Below are 18,337 nucleotides of genomic sequence, written 5' to 3'. Positions count from 1 at the left end.
GGAGGATTTTTTTTCATTCCCATTTTAATTAATTAATGATGTATTTATTTATTAAATTGTGGCACAAAAAGTCCTCCATAATATATACATATACATATATATATATATATATATATATATATATATATATATATATACTATATATATATATATATATATATATATATATATATAATATATATATACTAGGGCTGTTCGATTTTGCCCAAAAATAAAATCTCGATTTTTTTTCTCTCAAAATCCGATTTTCGATTACGATTACGATTATTTTGTGAATTGACAAAAGGCAAAGAAATGATTTCAAATATGCAGTTTTTTTATTGAACATTTGCCCCATTGGGCTTTAAGTGCAAACTTTGATCTTATTAAACCAAAAATGAATGAATAAAGTGCAAAACTCTGTAAAATAAGTTGAAAAAAAGTTTTAAAAAATATAATAAAATATAAAGTTTTATCTCTGAAAAAGAAAATCAGCAAATCAGCACTTGCTTACATACATTAAGTTATATTTCCAATTAAATAAAACAAGACATTTTCTAATTAAACTAAACTGGGTCTTTGCATGCTAAATAATAATGCAACCCATGAAGGAGGTAGAGGTGTGTAATGACAGTCATTACATTTGCTATTCACATTTGCAAGTTTTTTGCAAGGAACACAAGCCCGGTCTACCGCATCTGTCCCCTCCTACACTAAAGAGCCTCTCCGATGGGGCAGGTATTGAGATCATTCAATCATTAATATGGTATCAATCATTAATATGTGTGCAGACAAGGTATAAAAAAAAAAAAAAAAAAAAAAAAGTGAAAAATCGATTTGACGATTTTCACGTTTTAACATCGTTCTAATTACATAATCGCGATTACGATTTAAAATCGATTAATCGAACAGCCCTAATATATACATATATATATATATATATATATATATATATATATATATATATATATATATATATATATATATATATATATATATATATATATATATATATATCTTAATAAATAAGGCATTCAACTGAAAGGACTGAATTTTATTGATTCAATTCAACCGATGTCTAAATGAAGAAGAAAACAGGTTTCTTAGCGTAATCATCACGCTGCGGAACCATGTTCCGTTGACGGTGTTTCACTCCGACTCCAGCGCTTTGCCGGAACACCCAGGTGGTATGTTAGCAGCTTAGCATTGCGGTAAAAGCCGTTTATTCAGACATAAACGGGTTCCTGAAACATAGCCATGTTTTAAATAAATAAAACAACATTTAAACACCGCGGACTCAGCTATGGAGTGTGACATCCTGGACTCCCTGGAGCAGCTCGGGTAAGTTTGTCGTGTAGCTCCGTGTTTACGGGCAGGTAACGGTGTCACGTGTACCTGCGTGTAAACAGAACCTGAACAGCGGCCGCTGTTCTGACTATTTCTGCTGCTTTACCAAAAAATGCTACCTAATGGTTTTCTATCTTTGTAGAGCTACAATGTTACTGTGTTTTACTCCCTAAACCACTTCCTTTTCCCCAAGTGGTCGCTTGCCAGGCCGTCATTGTAAATAATAATGTGTTATTAATGACATGCCTGGCTAAATAAACGACAATGACTGAATGAATATCAAATAAAGCGATAGAATTGTTTTTTTTTTTTCCTCTTTATCGTATAATGTTCACAAAGTGTAATGCAATTCATGTCATGGTTAGTGTATTTTGAAGAATCAAATACTCAACATCCCATATTATCAGTACTCGAGTTGTAAAAAGAAATCAGGGGGGATGGTGGATTTTATCATATGGGGACTGATAATTTGTGCTGATTACAAATAATATAATATATTACAAATAATAGCAGTGACCAAAACACCTGCAGAAATACTGCAGGAATGACATAGCAGCAGTTAAATGCAGCCTTCTGTAAGCTTTAAATATCCACTGGGCTTACATCAAATACATCAAAACACAACAATAAAAAACTGTTTTCTGAACTTATCAATATGACTCTGTCCTTCACAGCATAAGTAACATGGATCACTGCAAAAACTCTGTTCTCTTAACAAGATCTTAACAAGAATATTTGTCTTATTTCTAGTTAAATGTCTCATTTTAGTAAAAAAAATCTCATTACACTTAAAACAAGACTCATCACTGGAAAAAACAACAATTTTCACCCATTTCAAGTAAATTTTCACTTAAAATAAGTAGAAAAATCTACCAGTGGAACAAGATTTTTTTGCTTGTAATGAGAAGATACTCTGTCCCACTGGCAGATTTTCTTACTTATTTCAAGTGTAAATGTACTTGAAACAGGTGAAAATTGTCAAATAAGTTATTTTTCTGGTGTTATTTTTCTGGTGATGACTCTTAATGTTGAAATAGCAGTAAAACCACATTCATTGATGAAATGACATAAGGGATGGAAAGGGGGTTTCACAGGGGGGATGATTTTGACCATTTTTATTTATGCCCCCCCTCATCCGCCCTCAACTCGAGTTCTGCATATTATCAATTTTACATCGTGCAAGAAATGATTGGCGTGGCAATCAAACTTTGAAAATCGACTGTGCGCATGCGCAGAACCACAAAGTAGCATTTTTCGGCAGGTATTCGGTCGACAGAACCCCCGGTTGAAACAGAAAGTGCAGTGTAGCGGGTTTTGTGTGCAGGTATGACGGCCCTGTGAAGGGGGAGAAGGCGCTGCTCGGCGCCGCGGAGGGCGGCCTGTCCTCCCCGGACTACGTGCAGCTGTGCCGGTGGCTGGCGGCCGGGCTGCGGGCGCTGCTCCCGCTGGAGGAGAGCATCACCTCCGGCCCAGGTGAGTCACCTGCACCTGTTGTTATGGGCTACCTCGTCATTGACGCGCAAACTTGACTCCTCCTTCTCTGCTTGATGTTGAGGTCTTTTTATAACAGGATCTTGTCAAAGTGTGAGTCCAGTCAAAGTGCGTGTGCTGTGTGTTGCCGGTGTTCTGAGATTTCCTCCTACCTAAACTTTTTTCCTACCGTAGCGAAAAATTATAATAAATAAAATCAATCCAACCTTCTTGCTGGATGCTGCAGTTAACCTTTGGTGGTCTGTCCATTTCCTGCTCTACCTGTTGATTTCCATCACTGCTTTTGGCACAAAACTGAATAACTTTTCCAGCTGTTTAATACAGCTGGAAAAGCACATTCACTCACACACAGGCATAAAGACATGCATTTGATTTGCTAATCAAACGTATATGCATTAAATACTGTCCATACAAAGTATTAAAATACAAGAGACTAACCTTTTCTCTTCCGCGGCGATCAGGTAGCAGGATATTATGGCCTTCTGAAGTTGCTGCTATACGCATGCGCAGTCAACTCGAGTAGGAAAAAATTATGGGTAGGAAGAAATCTCAGAACACCGGGAACAATAAATAAATGACAAAGAAATGCAGATTTGTTTCAATATTAACACTGTGTATTACTATAAATGTAAAGAACAAGTAAGCATTTCAGGTTCAGACGACCTTATTAATCCCTTTAAGTTAGGAGGTTCACTCAGGGAAGTGTGTGTGTGTGTGTGTGTGTGTGTGTGTGTGTGTGTGTGTGTGTGTGTGTGTGTGTGTGTGTGTGTGTGTGTGTGTGTGTGTGTGTGTGTGTGTGTGTGTGTGTGTGTGTGTGTGTGTGTGTGTGTGTGTGTGTGTGTGTGTGTGTGTGTGTGTGTGTGTTATTCTGGTAAAGGCAGAATTGCACTCTGCTGACTTGTTTATATACTGTATTTTATTTCTGTTCCATGTATTTAATTTAATGTTTAATGGTGGTAGCCTGTTGTGATAGACTGGTCATCCTGTGTTTTTCTTTGCAGCATCCTGAGATTTTCTTTTGGATTTACTTTTATTTTTTCCTTTTTTTAATACTAGTTTGAACACTGCTGGTTAAAGGATTCCCGTCTGCAGTTTCTGGCACTTTTGTTCATCTTTCCAAGGCAAGATGTTCAACCGTGCCAGATAATGAGTAACCATGACGACAGGGCCGTTGTTTACAGTTTAACAACAGAATGTAAAAGTGTCTCTGCGCTCCGTTGGCTGTGAGGTTTTTCATCTTTGCATTACCTGCCAGTGTTGCACACGATGTCATCAGCTCAGTTGTTGCCATGTTGCCAGGCAACGAGCACAACACCCCAGTGCATTGGTGGTCTCTGCAGAGTTGAAGCAAGCCTCTTTCTGTTATTTTTTTCTTCTTTCTCTTCGCCGCAATTCCTTTTGGTGATTAATAAAGTACTATTCTACCTAATCAACAACCTGGCTAGAAGCCTTTTTCAATCATGTATTTTTTATTATTTTGAATTATGTCCTGATATGTAAAACCTTGAACGGATACCCCAACACTTTGGGAATTTTCGTATTTGCCATCAACCCCAGAGTTTGATAAGAGCGTGTACTGTATTTGATTTGATTTATTTTATTTTTGTACATGTAAAAAAAAACACACTTCAAGAGAAGTTTAAGAAATCAAAACAAAGAATGTCATCCTTTAGCACTTGATAACTTAATTTACATGTGCAAAAAAGGAGTAGGAAGAAGTGTAAACTTATTTAATCCTACCCCCATTCACTAATCATTTAACCCGTATTTATAAATACTCACACACTGTACTCACACTGCTAAATAACATTATTATTATTGTTATTATTATAATATACTGTAATTATACTCACACACATACAGTATCTATACATACATACATACATACATACATACATACATACATACATACATACATACATACATACACATAGTTGAATATTTCTATATATTTGTACACACATGCCCATATAAATACCATTTTCTTCTACGTATTGTGACTTGTACACTCCCCTTATGTAGAAACAACTACTTTAAATTGAACAGAGCAATCTTATAAATAAAAAGGACTGTATTTGGCGTAGTATCCCGACCTGGGGGGCAGTCACTGGTTACAACAGCCTTGTAACATGTGATCAGAGAGTTTCCTAATCAAACCTTCAGTCCTTTACGTGAGTGCCACTTCCAATGCAGGATTTTTACTGGATTTTAGCCTCTGATACGTATTCTCCCTCAGTTTTTCCTCTGCGTCTCCCTCCAGATGACAGGGACGGCCTCCAGCTGGAGGTGAGCGGTTTCCTGAAGGAGCTGCACTGTCCTTACGAGGACGTGGTCGCAGGGATTCTCAAGAACAGCGTTGAAAACACAGAAGACTATCTCAAGCTCGTCTGTACGTACCCGCCCTTCTTTCTCCAGCGTTTGGCAAACCCGGCGTGGTCGGTGCTGCATTCAGGAATTGACAAATGTGTGCTCTCTTTAGTGTTTCTGAGCTCTGAGCTCCAGGCAGCTCAGATTGTCAGGAGCAGGCAGACGTCTGACAAAGGGCAGGACCAAAGTCCAGTTTTTCAGGAGCTTTCAGCCATCTGTGAAACCCTGAGGCTGCCGGAGCCCCGAGGACAGGAGGCTGCCGGAGTCTTCTCTCAAGTCCAAGACAAGGTGAGGATGTTCATACAAAGGTCACGTGTTACAGTGCTTTGAAATTAGGGCTGAAACGATTCCTCGAGTAATTAGATTACAAAAAAGGATTGAGGAATTTTCTCTGCCTCGAGGAATTGTTTAATTTTGCCAGTGCTTAACTTTTATTTTTAATCCACTCTATCCTTCTGGTACGTTCTCCTATATGTTCCCCCTCTAACCCGGTACATACATAGGTTCCTCTAAACATCTGTTCCCGCTACAGTTTTAACTAAAAGAAAATGTGCTCCAATACAGCAGGTCTCATAATTTTATTTTGAACACTGCCAGAACTCAAAATCTTAAAGACTTTAACCTAAAACTTAACTAGAACTTAAAATTTGGTTGACACAAATGAAAGTTCAATTGAAACACGTGGGAAAAACATCTAATATTTTAAGTGATGTGTGTTATCAGGTGTAATGGAATTTTTAGGTTAGAAATAAGAACATTTCTTGGTAAGATCCTTAGTTTTTTGAGTGAAGGCAGTGAATTTGGTGTAAGTTCAGGGTTTTTAAATGCACAGCCATGAAACTACTGGATTATATAATTTAGTCTTAGTGATGTCAATTAACCTCTAACATCTTATGTATATTTATAATTGCTCTTTAACTAAACAAAAATATGTTTTATCCGATTAATCGGTGGAATTTTCAGTAGAATACTCGATTATTAAAATATTCGATAGCTGCAGCCCTATTTGAAAATATGAACTGGAAAATTAATTAATTAATAATTAATTACAAGTTTAGCTCATGGTTTTTAAACATTGACCTGCAGCTTGACAGTATTTGAACACTGAACTTCAGTATATTATAACAAGTTCTCCTCTATAGTTTTCTTTTTTGACTCTTCCAAACTAAATCCCATTAATGCTGGGACATGAAAAATGTCCATTGATGGATCCATTGATCCAAAAACAAGTCTTATTACTTTAGTGCTACTTTCATTCTTCTTAGGGGGAAAAAAAGATATGAACATTAATTTGAAGGCATTTGGATCTAAATAGTTTCCTCTGCTGCAGATGTGGCAGGTGGAGACTACAGAATCTAATGCTCCTGACGGCGTTGGTCAGCGCCACCTGCCTCAATATTTCAGGATTGTTGTTGTATTTTTTTTTTTTTATTATATGCCACCCCTCCTCCTGCGTTCCCGCAGGTATCGGCAGGGAATGCGTTTACTGAGCTGCTTTACCTTAACCATTATGCCAAACTGGTCTTGTTAAATCCCAGTAACTTCGTTCCTCTGAGATCACTACACTACTGGCAACTACTGTTGCCAAAGTTTTGATTCATATATCTAACACAAATCTTGATTTCACCACTTTCCAGCTCTTGCTTTTCCACACAACACATTGTTATCCCTCGTCCAGCGTTTGCAGTGTTTTGGAGGTTACTTATTTGAAGATCCTGCAGGCTTTGTCAAAGGATTGACAATCTGTGTCATTACAGGTTGAGAAAATAGTCAAAGAGCTTCCAGATTCTTCCATTGAAAAGCCGGTGCTGAAGAATCTTCTCAGCAGTGATCAGTGGGTACGTAGACCGACGTCTTCATGTCAGTATCTGCTCGTAGCTCAGTTTGGTCTCGTGTTTAGGACTTTTGTTGTCATTGACAGTTGACATGCCGTGCTTGTTCCTGCAGGAGAAGCTGCGCGACATCAATAAAGTTCTGTCGTCAGAGTACGAGTGTCGACGAAGGATGCTGATTAAACGGCTGGACGTTACCGTTCAGTCGTTTGGGTGGTCGGACAGAGCCAAGGCAAGTTGAACCACTCTTAGTGGATCTAAAGCAGGGGTCGGCAACCCTCGGCTCCAGAGCCGCATGCAGCTCTTTAGCGCCGCCCTGGTGGCTCCCTGGAGCTTTTTCAAAAATGTTTGACCTTTTTTTTTTCTTCTTTTTTCTCCTTTTTTTTTTCTTCTTTTTTTTAACTTTTTCTTCTTTTTTTTCTTCTTTTTTCTTTTTTTTCCTTTTATTCTTTTTTCTTTCTTTTTCCTTTTTAATCTCAACATTTCGACTTTTTTCACGACATTTCGACTTTTTTCTCTGAATTTTGACTTTTTTCTCGACATTTTGATTTTTTTTCTCTACTTTTTTCTTGACATTTCGACTTTTTTCTCGAGATTGTACTTCAACATTAATCTCAACATTTTGACTTTTTTCTCGACATTTTGACTTTTTTCTCGACATTTTGACTTTTTTCTTGACATTTCGACTTTTTTCTCAAAGTGCATAATTCTCCCAGTTATAACTAATATAGATACATACAGCATGTGTGGCCTTCATTCTAAGGCTTATACAAAACTTTTAATTTTTTGTGGCTCCAGACATATTTGTTTGTTGTGTTTTTGGTCCAATATGGCTCTTTCAACATTTTGGGTTTCCGACCCCTGATCTAAAGTGTGTAACTTGTGGAGGTTGAGTGTTTGGTGGCGGGTGGTGACGCAGGAGTCTTGTTGCAGGTGAAGGTGGACAGCATGGCGAGAGCCTACCAGCCCAAGAGACACTCGCTGAGGTCTCAGTCCACGGTGGGCGTGGCCGAGCTCCTGGCCGCCAGAGAAGACATCTGCAACGTGGTGAAGACCAGCAGCGGCTCCAGCAGGGAGAAAACCGCGTGTGCCGTCAACAAGGTGCTCCAACAAACACGTTAACACCTCCTTCATTCAAGGCTAAAGGTCTGAAAGTGAAACCAACATTTTCCTGATCTCCTTTCCCTCGAGGTCCTGATGGGAAGAGTTCCAGACCGAGGAGGACGTCCCTCTGAGATACAAGCCCCACCCCCAGAAATGCCGCCCTGGCAGAAAAGACAAGATGGAGGAGGCTGGGGAGGACGAGGAGGAGGAGGAAGAGGAAGAGGAGGCTGGGGCCGAGGTGGAGGTGGAGGAGGAGGTGGAGGTGGCGGTGGCGGTGGCTGGGGTGGAGGAGGAGGTTGGAGAGGAGGTGGACGGAACCAAGGAGGACACGGAGATCATGGACACGGAGGGAAGAGAGGACGATACCAGTATTAGCATCTTTTTTTAAACTTTTAATTGGGTACAAGTACAGCATCAATTTTACTTGACTACCTGATCTCAGCTCCGTTATTTACTATTTTATCTGGATGAAGAAATCGCTTGTTGACGGCAAACCGACAGCCTTTAGGGGGAATCTTGGGCTGCGTCCAAAATCACATACTTCCACCCTAATGAGTATGCGAGATTTTTTAGTGCGTCCGAAACATTAGAACCTACTCAATAGTATGAGCTATCCATGCTCATTCTGGAGAAATGTATTAGTGTGGATTGATGGACACTAGCTGAGCAGAAACTTCCCGCAATGCAGCGGTGTTTGGTTGCTAAGTGCTGCGCAGATACGTATATGTCATAAGTCATAATTAAGTATAATAATATTATATATTAATATAATATTCGTATATAATATTATTATATAATGTCATCTTGTTTCGGCCAGAATAAACAGGAAATAGCGGATCGGTGCTGCTGTGACACGTCCGATCCAAATTAATGCACACTACTGATATTTACTCAAAAGTGTGCAGAACTTAGGTATACTTTTTAGTATATACTTTTTAGTATGGCATTTCGGACACACCGTTCATCTTTTTACATGTTGTTTATTTTTATTTTTATAAAGCCCTGCATTTTCTCATTATGCGTTACGGATTGTGTCTTCAGTTTTCACATCAGTGTTTTTCTGTTCTTCAGGAACAGTCGTGATAATTACTGTTGGCACACTTTGATTATTTAACATGAACACTGGGCCATGATCCTACAGACGTGTCAAGGCTCCATGGAAAGTAGGTTTTTAGAGTAACATTGAAAAGTAACATTTATAATGGGATCGAAATGTGTAACCGAGTGTAGTTTGTTTCTAACTATTCATGAATTGGTGGAAGAAATTTCAGAAAGACTTTACATTTTTTCTTTGCTAAAAAGAAATATGCATCAAATGAAGGTGCATTAGGGGTTCTGGGACAATTTTCCTTTTATCCCAAGGAAGGACAAAGACACTACTGTAATTATTACCTGGGGGAAAAAAGAAGTCACAGGTGCGGTTGGAGAAAGTCGCATAAGGAATGGATTAAATCACTGATACTTGATTTCTAAAGCCAGCTGCTGTTTGGTAGTTACTAAGGAGTACGTTTAAGTGTTTTACATTGAGAAGAATACATCTGCAATAATCTATAATTGATATTTATATCCTCATAGGAACCTTGCACCTCTGATTTTGATAAAAAGATCCTTCAATGTGAAACCTCTCCATGTTGATGTACTGAAGTGCGACAGATGCATCTACCACCAGGTGGCATAAAAGCCTGTGATTAAAAGAACAGAAAATTGTTTCCAAATATTTATTCATGGCAACATTTTTCCTCAGTAACATTTTGTTCCATACATACATTTTATACACATTTTGTACAGTAATCAATATTCATTAAAGCAGAATTTTACATTGTGTACATTATAAACACCAAACCTGTACAAGGACAACTGTTTACAGTTGGAGAGAGAAGAGGCCTCTCCAGTTTCTACTTGGTTTGTAACACAAAAACCACAAATACGAAATCTGATTCAAATGATGGATCTTAAAACAAGACGGTTTAAGTTCATGATCGGGTAAAAATCACGTCTATGAAAAACTTTCAACCAAAACAAAACAACTTTCAATCAAAAGGTGAGTGAAAGAGGAATCAGCACACTAAATTGGCACCTTAAATAAACAAAGGCAAAATCACGTTGTACAAGAGCCACTTGCAGTGTCTGTAAACATTGTACAAATCAGGATTTAATCTGCAATAATGAACAAACGAGACCTGATACGTGTTCAACAGTCAAGAAGCTCTTTGTTAAAAGAAGCTTCAACATTTTTCACTTCTCTGAAACTGGAGATAAATCTGTCCATCAGAAATGTAAGTCACTCACGCAGCTCAACACCCAGCACCAGCACACATTTTAATAAATAATAAAGCCCTGCTGTCTCAACACTGGGGATCTGATGTGACGTCGTTATTACTTTAATAATGATCACATTATTTTTCCAACGGATGTTTCAGCTCTGCGGTGCCTCTGCTGAGATTTAGGCACTTTGTCTTAACAAAATAGTTTTGAAAATGTATTGCTCCAACACAGTTCAACGCTTAAGAAAATATAGAGTAAATGTTCCAGTTTTACTCCTTAACAAACATCCTAATCTGTTTTTAATGTAAAAATCAAAATGCATATATATGTTTTAAATTATAAAATGTGCAACCCATCTCAACTTTGCATTTTTCATCTGTGCAGTTTCAATCATCTCACTTGCCTTCTCTCAGATCTACAGATATTTGGCGGGTATCTTTTTTGTTTTTAAAAACACAAGAGCAGCATGTCTTATTTTTTTTATAAATGCAGACAACTCAATTCAATTATTAAACCTGATTTCTAAGCCTTACCTCAAAACAGTTTTTAAAGTCTGGGCATCATAACATGTTCAGTTAAAAAAAGAAAGCATTTTTTTGTTTTGTAAGATTTCCCAACCTACAGCGAAGAAACTCACGGGAACCTATGAAGCATCAACAAATCAAAAAAATATTTTCCTTTAAAAAGCTTAATATTTGTTTATGTACAGCACAGTGGGATGAAAGTGCTCACTTAAGCAATCAGGTTTGTAAAAAATATCTTGTATATAATACTGTTCAGAGGCAGGTCACAGTCTCAAAGCTCCTTCATATGCCGCTACGTCTTTCTTGTATACCAAACATCCTACATGTTCCACCTAATTTAATTGTTGGCCAAAACAACAGTCTGATTTTTGGCCTCTTTTCTTCTGATTTAAAAAGCTTGCATCGTTGCAGTGCAGTTTGGGAGAAATGTTCAATCTACTCTGCTGTCGAGCCTCCTGCGTAGCTGAGCTGCTCCTGATCAGATCAGCCTGGAGTTGCGGAGGTATTGGATGAGGACTTTGTAGATGAAAGTGTACTGAGACAAAGTCTGAACCATCATCATCCTCTGAGCTCGCAGCGCCAACAGGATCTTTGGAACGTCCAGCATCTGAAACAGAACGCATTCATTTTTGTCTTAAAACACTGAAACCACACTGATTTTGTTTTCTTCGTTTTACTGCCATACGTTAGTCACCTCATTGTGCTCCAGACAAGCGATCATGAGCTCAGAGAGGATGACGACACCGGACCGGCCCACTCCGGCGCTGCAGTGCACCAGCACGGGTAGATTGGTGTTCTTTGGGTCACTGATGCTGTTAGTGTGTCGCCTCACAGACTGGATCTCCTCCAGGTAGGCTGCAAAGAGATCAGAACCGTCAACATTTAGTAGAGGACCGAGATCAGGGGTCGGCAACCCAACATGTTGAAAGAGCCATATTGGACCAAAAACACAAAAAACAAATACATATGTCTGGAGCCGCACAAAATAAAAAGTTTTGTATAAGCCTTAGAATGAAGGCAACACATGCTGCATGTATCTATATTAGTTAGTACTGGGGGAAGTTTTTTTTTTTCATTATGCACTTTGAGAAAAAGTCGAAATGTTGGGCAAAAAGTCGAAAATATCAAGATTAATGTTGAAGTACAATCTTGAGACAAAAGTCGAAATAGAGAAAAAGTCAAAATTATCGAGATTTAAAAAAAAAAAGGAAAAAGGAAGAAAAAAGGATAAAAGAAAAAAAAGGTCAAACATTTTTAAAAAAGCTCCAGGGAGCCACTAGGGTGGCGCTAAAGAGCCGCGGGTTGCTGACCCCTGACCTACAGGACTGTCTCAGAAAATTTGAATATTGTGTCCTTTATTTTCAGTAATGCAATTAAAAAAACAAAAATGTCATACATTCTGGATTCATTAAGAATCAACTGAAATATTGCAAGCCTTTTATTATTTTAATATTGCTGATTATGGTTTACAGTTTAAGATTAAGATTCCCAGAATATTCTAATTTTTTGAGATAGGATATTTGAGTTTTCTTAAACTGTAAGCCATGATCAGCAATATTAAAATAATAAAAGGATTGCAATATTTCAGTTGATTTGTAATGAATCCAGAATGTATGACATTTTTGCATTACAGAAAATAAAGGACTTTATCACAATATTCTAATTTTCTGAGACAGTCCTGTAGATTATCCTAAAAGGTTGCTGCCACATTATCCCAAACCAATGTCCATGAGAATCTTTGAGGTGATGATTTAAATCCTAAAGAGAACAGACTGAACTTGGTCCAACTCACTGAGGAAGCCTTTGAAGTCCTCAGGGCAGCCGTGGTCCGGCCAGTCCGTGTACTGCAGGTGCCACACCGTCCTCTCCTGCCCCGTCATGAGGTGTTTTATCTTCAGCCCCGTCGTGGCGTAGCAGCCGGACTCCGTGCGGAAGCGCGTGGTGATCTTGAATCGACCGTACGTCACCGTGTTGTGCCGTGAGCCGAGTCGGGGCCAGTAGCGGAAGCTCTTCTCTCGCCCGCTTTCCTGGAGGGGGAGAAGGGAAACGGGTCAGCGGAGCAGTTCTGGCGGCGACCAGGGGTGGCGAAGTTTTGGTTCTAAATCAACACACCTCTTCAGCAGTGACCATTGCAATGATGGAGACGCCCTGCTCCCACACCATCTGCCAGAAGTCTGGGCACGTGCTGGAGAGGGGACCCTGGGTGGCAATGTAGCTCCATTCCTGTCCCCCGATGGTGACCTGAGAGGACAGAACAAAGCCGTCTGTGACATCACTGGTTAACCCATTATAAAACAAAAAAACCCAGAGCTGCAGGAAATGGAAGTCATTTGTAGAAGATCTGACACACAAGACAAGGTGAAAATGAAATTATATAAAAGAGGTAAAATTATATAAAGAATTTATTTATGTACAGTTAAGGTGATGGACTTTTGAATGGTCAGCTTAGCCAATAAAGGCCCCAGATTCTGCCGTGACTCCTAAACGCAATTCTCATTTCTGATGTCACATCTGAACTGGGAGTCCCCACTGGGAATTTTTTTTTTGTCTGCATACATATTAATGGTTAATACCTAACCATTGTGTAAAAACCTAAAGCATATATATGTATTTTAATATATAATCAATTTAATATATAACATATATCATTTTTTTTATTTAAATAACACACACACACACACACACACACACACACACACACACACACACACACACACACACACTTTTGTATAATTAATATAAACACTGAATTTTTGACAGTTCTGGCGCCCTGAATTTTAGATGTTTTGTTAGCGACACTTAAAGCGACACTACGTAACTTTTCCACCTTAATATCATATTTCCAGAGTCATTGTGATGGTACATCAACTTCCAACAGGTTTAATGACACCTCTGTCATGGTCTGAGGGGTCTGTATCGCCTTCACTGGCACTATGTAACTTTGAGGAGCATGGTAGGAACCCTGCCACACTAAAAAACTACAAATCGTTACGACTTTGACTGCTTTACGGCATACGTCACTTCCCCCTCCTTCCCGATTCGCAGTCGAGACGAAAATGGGCGGGGCGTGGAGCGCAGAGCTCCGCAGAACCTGTTGCTGCGTTGCTGCTGCAGCAGCTCCACATAACAGACGTGGGGAAAAGACCCTAATGGTTTAACTTTTCAAAGGTTTCCTGCTCGGAGGCAGAACCACGCAGGCCAAGTATCTGATATAACAGAGTAAAAGAGTGAAAGAGTCGTCGGCTCGCTTTGGATCGCGGCTGTAACGACCAAACACACAGTAAAGCCTGAATTATGGTTCTACGTTAAATCGACGCAGACCTACGGCGTAGGGTACGTGGCGACGCGCAACGTACGGTGCGTGTCGCCGCGTACCCTACGCCGTCGGCTCTGCGTCGATTTAATGCAGAACCATAAACAGCCTTAAACCACAAACACTCACGCAGACCGGGTCGGATCAAAACACGGGTTTTATTCCCCACTTCGCCAGCTAAACGCAGTTGCTGGCCAGCTCTCTGCGGTGCAATTAACCCCAATCTTCAGATAAAACTAGTTTGTTGAGGAAAAAATATTAACTCTTATTTGTAGCTGCAGAGGAAAAAAATAATCTCACGAGGAAAAAAAAATATTGCTCACGCCTCGGAGCCTCTTCAGCATAATATGGCAGTCAAAAAAAAAGAAAAGAGAAGTAAGAGGGATACAAAACATGTACTGTATGTTGTACTATTATACAAATTTATTGAAACACATGGCTCTTCAGTAGGGATTAATTATTATAATAATTAATAATAATTAATAATCATTATTTTCTCCATATACCGCTCCCTGGCTTCCTTGTTTAAGGTATCCCGGTAAATTCCAGTTCCTTTCCAGCAGTTTAACATCTTTTTTTTTGCGTCCCGTCTGTTCACTTGGTGAAACAGAAAAGCGTCCCGTGTTCTCTCATCAAAACAAATGCAGCGACGGGACAGGAGTTTTCCAGCAGTACGCGCTGGTGCTCATGGGAAACGTAGTGTTCTTTCTGGTAAAACACTACCGATTTTGTCCACAAGATGCCGCCAAACTCAGAAAAGCTGAAAGTTACGTTGTGCTGCTTTAAGAGTTTGTTTAGAGATATTTGCACATATGACTGGAGAATAATATTAATTGGCGTGAGCTAAGGGAGGCGTGTTCCAGTCGGCTTCCCAGATCTGCTCATTTTGTCTATTTGCAACATGGTGCCGTGCAATATAAGGGAAAAAAACAAAACAGTTCAGAAGTCCTTGCCAGGAAACCTATGAGTGACATCACAAGAGGTTCAGCAGACAAACCACCAAACTCCCGTAGGAGCACCACGACTAACTGTTACTTTAGCACAGCTGAAATCCTGTGGAGCAACATATTTAAGTCTGGTTCTTCATCAACTTAAAGGCGACGTTGTTTACTCTTCCAAGTTCAGCGCTGACGTGGAAGTGCCGCAAAGCATTTTACCAACAAAACCCTTGTAGGTTTGCGTTTTAGAAGGATCTTTTGTGAAACCTCATGCATCTTATTGGCTGAGCATTTACCTTTTTGTTTTAAGTTTTTCTGAGAGACGACATTGGAGTTCAAGCCAATCAATTAAGATCGGCAAATGCTTTTATTGCAAATGTATCGCACATGAAAGATGTCGTGTGAGGTGGTCTCAACATCTAAACACCCTTTAAACAAGTCGTGCCAGTGTTAATTCGAAAAAATAAATCAGGCTTTAGTTATATGATTATGTAGATGTGATTACGCTGATTAAAGTTTCACTGTGGAATATTTATAACATATCAAGCAGAAGTTTATGTCAATACCAGTTATTATGGTCATCCATTTTCAGGTTTATTTACAAACTGACTTCCCTGACAGCTTGTAAACACCTCTGAGCAACTCACTCGGATGTGTGATGCGTTGATGTAGCCGGTGTTGTTCTCTTTAGTGGGAACCAGCTCCACTCGGGTGTCGTCATAAGGCAGGACGTCTTGGAAGCGGTTTTTGTCTCCGTTTTCTGGCAGCAGGGCGACGGTGCACTCCCCTCCGGGACGACGCTTCGGGATGCTCTCGTACTCTTTCAACACCTCACCTCTGTCCATGTGCTGCTCCAGCAATTTACACTAACAAAGATTAACAAACACACATGGAAATGCAGAAGGACAATGTGGTCTTTAGTCATGAAAAACTTCCACATATTAAATGACTAAATTGAAAGATAATTAGTAACTCAAACTTGTTGAACAGATTAGTATTAGAGTTTTATTTTGATGACAGCAAAGTAAACTTTATGCTTGCTATTAGAGGAGTTGACATTAAAACTTTGTCTGATGATGTTGAAAGTATAAGTCAATAATTATTAAAAAAATAATTCTGGATGAAACTGTTCAACTTGAAAAAGTTTGTATGAACTGAAATGGTGTAGTAGAGGAAAATACTGCTTAGTTGAAGCGCAAAGCTGAAATGCATCCACATGCTTTCCAAAACTTTAATTTGGAGGAGTGAAGTTTTAAGAACATTTTAGAAGCAAGAAAACAACTGCAATGATAAGACAATGGTCCACCAGTAACCTTTGAGGTACAAACTGTCTTTTTTCAGAACTACTACAACTTCCAAACGACATGGTTTAAAGCAAGATAAGAGTATGAAACTCTCTAATCAGGATAACAATGATCAAAGTGGAGCAGTCCCACGCTTTTAAGGTTGGCAACTAAAATATTGACACTTTGTCCTTCATGTATTTCTCAAAACAATACCTCACTTGGAGTTCACACACACTAACAAAACTGGTAGCTCCAGATAATCAACTTAACTGTCAACAAAAGAAGAAAAAAAAAAAGCATGTAACATATATACGTTTTTTTGTGCAACCTAAGTTCGATCCCTACTTCCAAAAAATGCATGGTTTTCACTGACAAAGCTGCCGATAAAGTCAAACAGTTGTGTCCTACCCTCTCATCATTAGACGCTTGCTCAGGATCATCTTTAACCTCATCGTGCAGCGGCTGCCTGGACACTGACAGACCGTTAAGATGGGCCACCTTTAGAGGGCCCATCTTCCTCAACTCTGACCTGGCTCCTTTCTTCATCCCCTGGGGTGACGACAACGCAGGAACAAGAAGAAAATGAATGATCCAAACAGAAAGTGAGAAAGAGCGAGAGAGAAACATTAGAGAGTGGTTTGTCCCTGCCCACTGGTGTCTGCTTGGAGGAATGCCACCTTTCCGGTTCCTCCAGGAGTTGGATCTACATTCTGTCTGCAGGTGTCAATATGGGTCTCTGTGCGTCACTGAACGCCTGCCGTCGAGACATCAAGTTCACCAACGTGATAAGGCGCATGTATCCAACAATAACAATAAAAGGCTATACAACATGCCGTTTCAGAAAACTATTTACTGAAACCAGTTTTTATATTTTTGTGCTTCACTGAGCTGTGGCTGCGCTGTTACAGATATAGAAAGAAAGAAATCTAGTTTCTAATTGGACAAACAATTTAGGATGTAAATAGGATTTGAGAAGGATTTTTCTGTGTTAGCCCAAGTTCAGTGGGTTTGAGCGTCACACGTGATCATGACTTGTCTTTTTTTCTGCTTTCCTCTTTGGCTGCTGGGTGTGTTTCCTCTGGGCGTATTTTGCTGAAGTCAACACTTCTCAATGTACAGTCATAAAAAAGGAAAAGTACACCATCTTTTAGTTCTTAAAATGTAAGCATCAGGAAATGATTTAGTCTTTACCAGATCTTAAAATTAACCTGAATACAACCAACTTACACTTATTTTTTATTAAAGAAGAAAAAAATCCAAACCAAAATACATTTGCAGCATTTAAAAAAACTTAATACATTGTCTATGTGTCAGCAGGTGTGACAAGCTGTGTAAAAGCTCAAGTTCTGGCAGTTTTGAGGCGTCAAGCGTAGCGTTTTGACCCATGCCAAGGAGGGAAGATGATGAGAGTGATTTTGCTGGAGAAATTCCCATCAGTTTGGAAAGGCGGTTTCCAAACAATTTAATGGTCAGGAATTCACTACAAGAAAGATAATTGTGAAGTAGCCAACGTTTAAGAGAGTAAGCAGACTTGAAAGGTGGCATGCTCAGAGAAACTAAAAGAACTCAAGGGCTCTCAGCTTAAGGAGTTTTCACCTCCAGCAAAGGCAACATGCGGCAGCAGCAATTCCCTAAAAACAATGTGAAAGTGATGGCATGTAAGAATAAGATGGTGATATTGAGTTATTCCTTATAAAGTTGATTATATGGTATTGAATGGTGTACCTCAGTTTTCACAACAGAGCTTCTACATTTTAGTTTTTGTCAAATAAAGATATGCCATGTGCTGTTTACTCAATAATGTGTAATATACATACATATATATATATATATATATATATATATATATATATATATATATATAAATCATCAGCCCTGTGATATCAAATAT

At 39.1% G+C, this 18,337-nt stretch overlaps 2 protein-coding genes across 5 annotated transcripts in view; one reads left to right on the top strand and one right to left on the bottom strand.

Annotated features, from left to right (window-relative positions):
• Positions 1-1,109: 1,109 nt before the first annotated feature.
• On the top strand, positions 1,110-10,836 carry fam98b (family with sequence similarity 98 member B). The gene is made up of 8 exons (XM_061744196.1): positions 1,110-1,320; positions 2,651-2,799; positions 5,078-5,206; positions 5,297-5,472; positions 6,942-7,022; positions 7,132-7,248; positions 7,950-8,117; positions 8,208-10,836. Exons 1-8 carry the CDS (start codon positions 1,283-1,285, stop codon positions 8,493-8,495), a joined length of 1,146 nt encoding a protein of 381 aa, XP_061600180.1. The 5' UTR covers positions 1,110-1,282; the 3' UTR covers positions 8,496-10,836.
• ptpn21 (protein tyrosine phosphatase non-receptor type 21) overlaps positions 9,825-18,337 on the bottom strand; it is a 21,740-nt gene continuing 13,227 nt past the window's right edge. For 3 of the 4 annotated variants that reach the window (XM_061744192.1, XM_061744191.1, XM_061744193.1), the window contains 6 exons: positions 16,855-16,995; positions 15,808-16,026; positions 13,022-13,150; positions 12,702-12,936; positions 11,604-11,764; positions 9,825-11,516 (listed from right to left, as the gene is read on the bottom strand). In XM_061744192.1, coding sequence (XP_061600176.1) covers positions 11,388-11,516; positions 11,604-11,764; positions 12,702-12,936; positions 13,022-13,150; positions 15,808-16,026; positions 16,855-16,995 — 1,014 coding nt within the window. In that variant the 3' untranslated portion in view covers positions 9,825-11,387. The remainder of the gene's footprint in view (positions 11,517-11,603; positions 11,765-12,701; positions 12,937-13,021; positions 13,151-15,807; positions 16,027-16,854; positions 16,996-18,337) is intronic. The other variant, XM_061744194.1, reaches the window with a different exon arrangement.

This window comes from Cololabis saira, chromosome 16 (genome assembly GCF_033807715.1).
Source record: "Cololabis saira isolate AMF1-May2022 chromosome 16, fColSai1.1, whole genome shotgun sequence".
NCBI classification, from domain to species: domain Eukaryota; kingdom Metazoa; phylum Chordata; class Actinopteri; order Beloniformes; family Belonidae; genus Cololabis; species Cololabis saira.
Note: the sequence above shows the minus strand (reverse complement) of the source record. Positions and strands in the feature narration are given on the sequence as shown.

What these genes read in the sequence shown, in the direction of transcription:
- fam98b (XM_061744196.1), top strand. Translation starts at nt 1,283, where the DNA reads ATGGAGTGTGACATCCTGGACTCCCTGGAGCAGCTCGG. An exon ending in AGACTATCTCAAGCTCGTCT is followed by an intron (nt 5,207 to 5,296) that starts GTACGTACCCGC and finishes TGCTCTCTTTAG; the next exon opens with TGTTTCTGAGCTCTGAGCTC. An exon ending in TTCTCAGCAGTGATCAGTGG is followed by an intron (nt 7,023 to 7,131) that starts GTACGTAGACCG and finishes TTGTTCCTGCAG; the next exon opens with GAGAAGCTGCGCGACATCAA.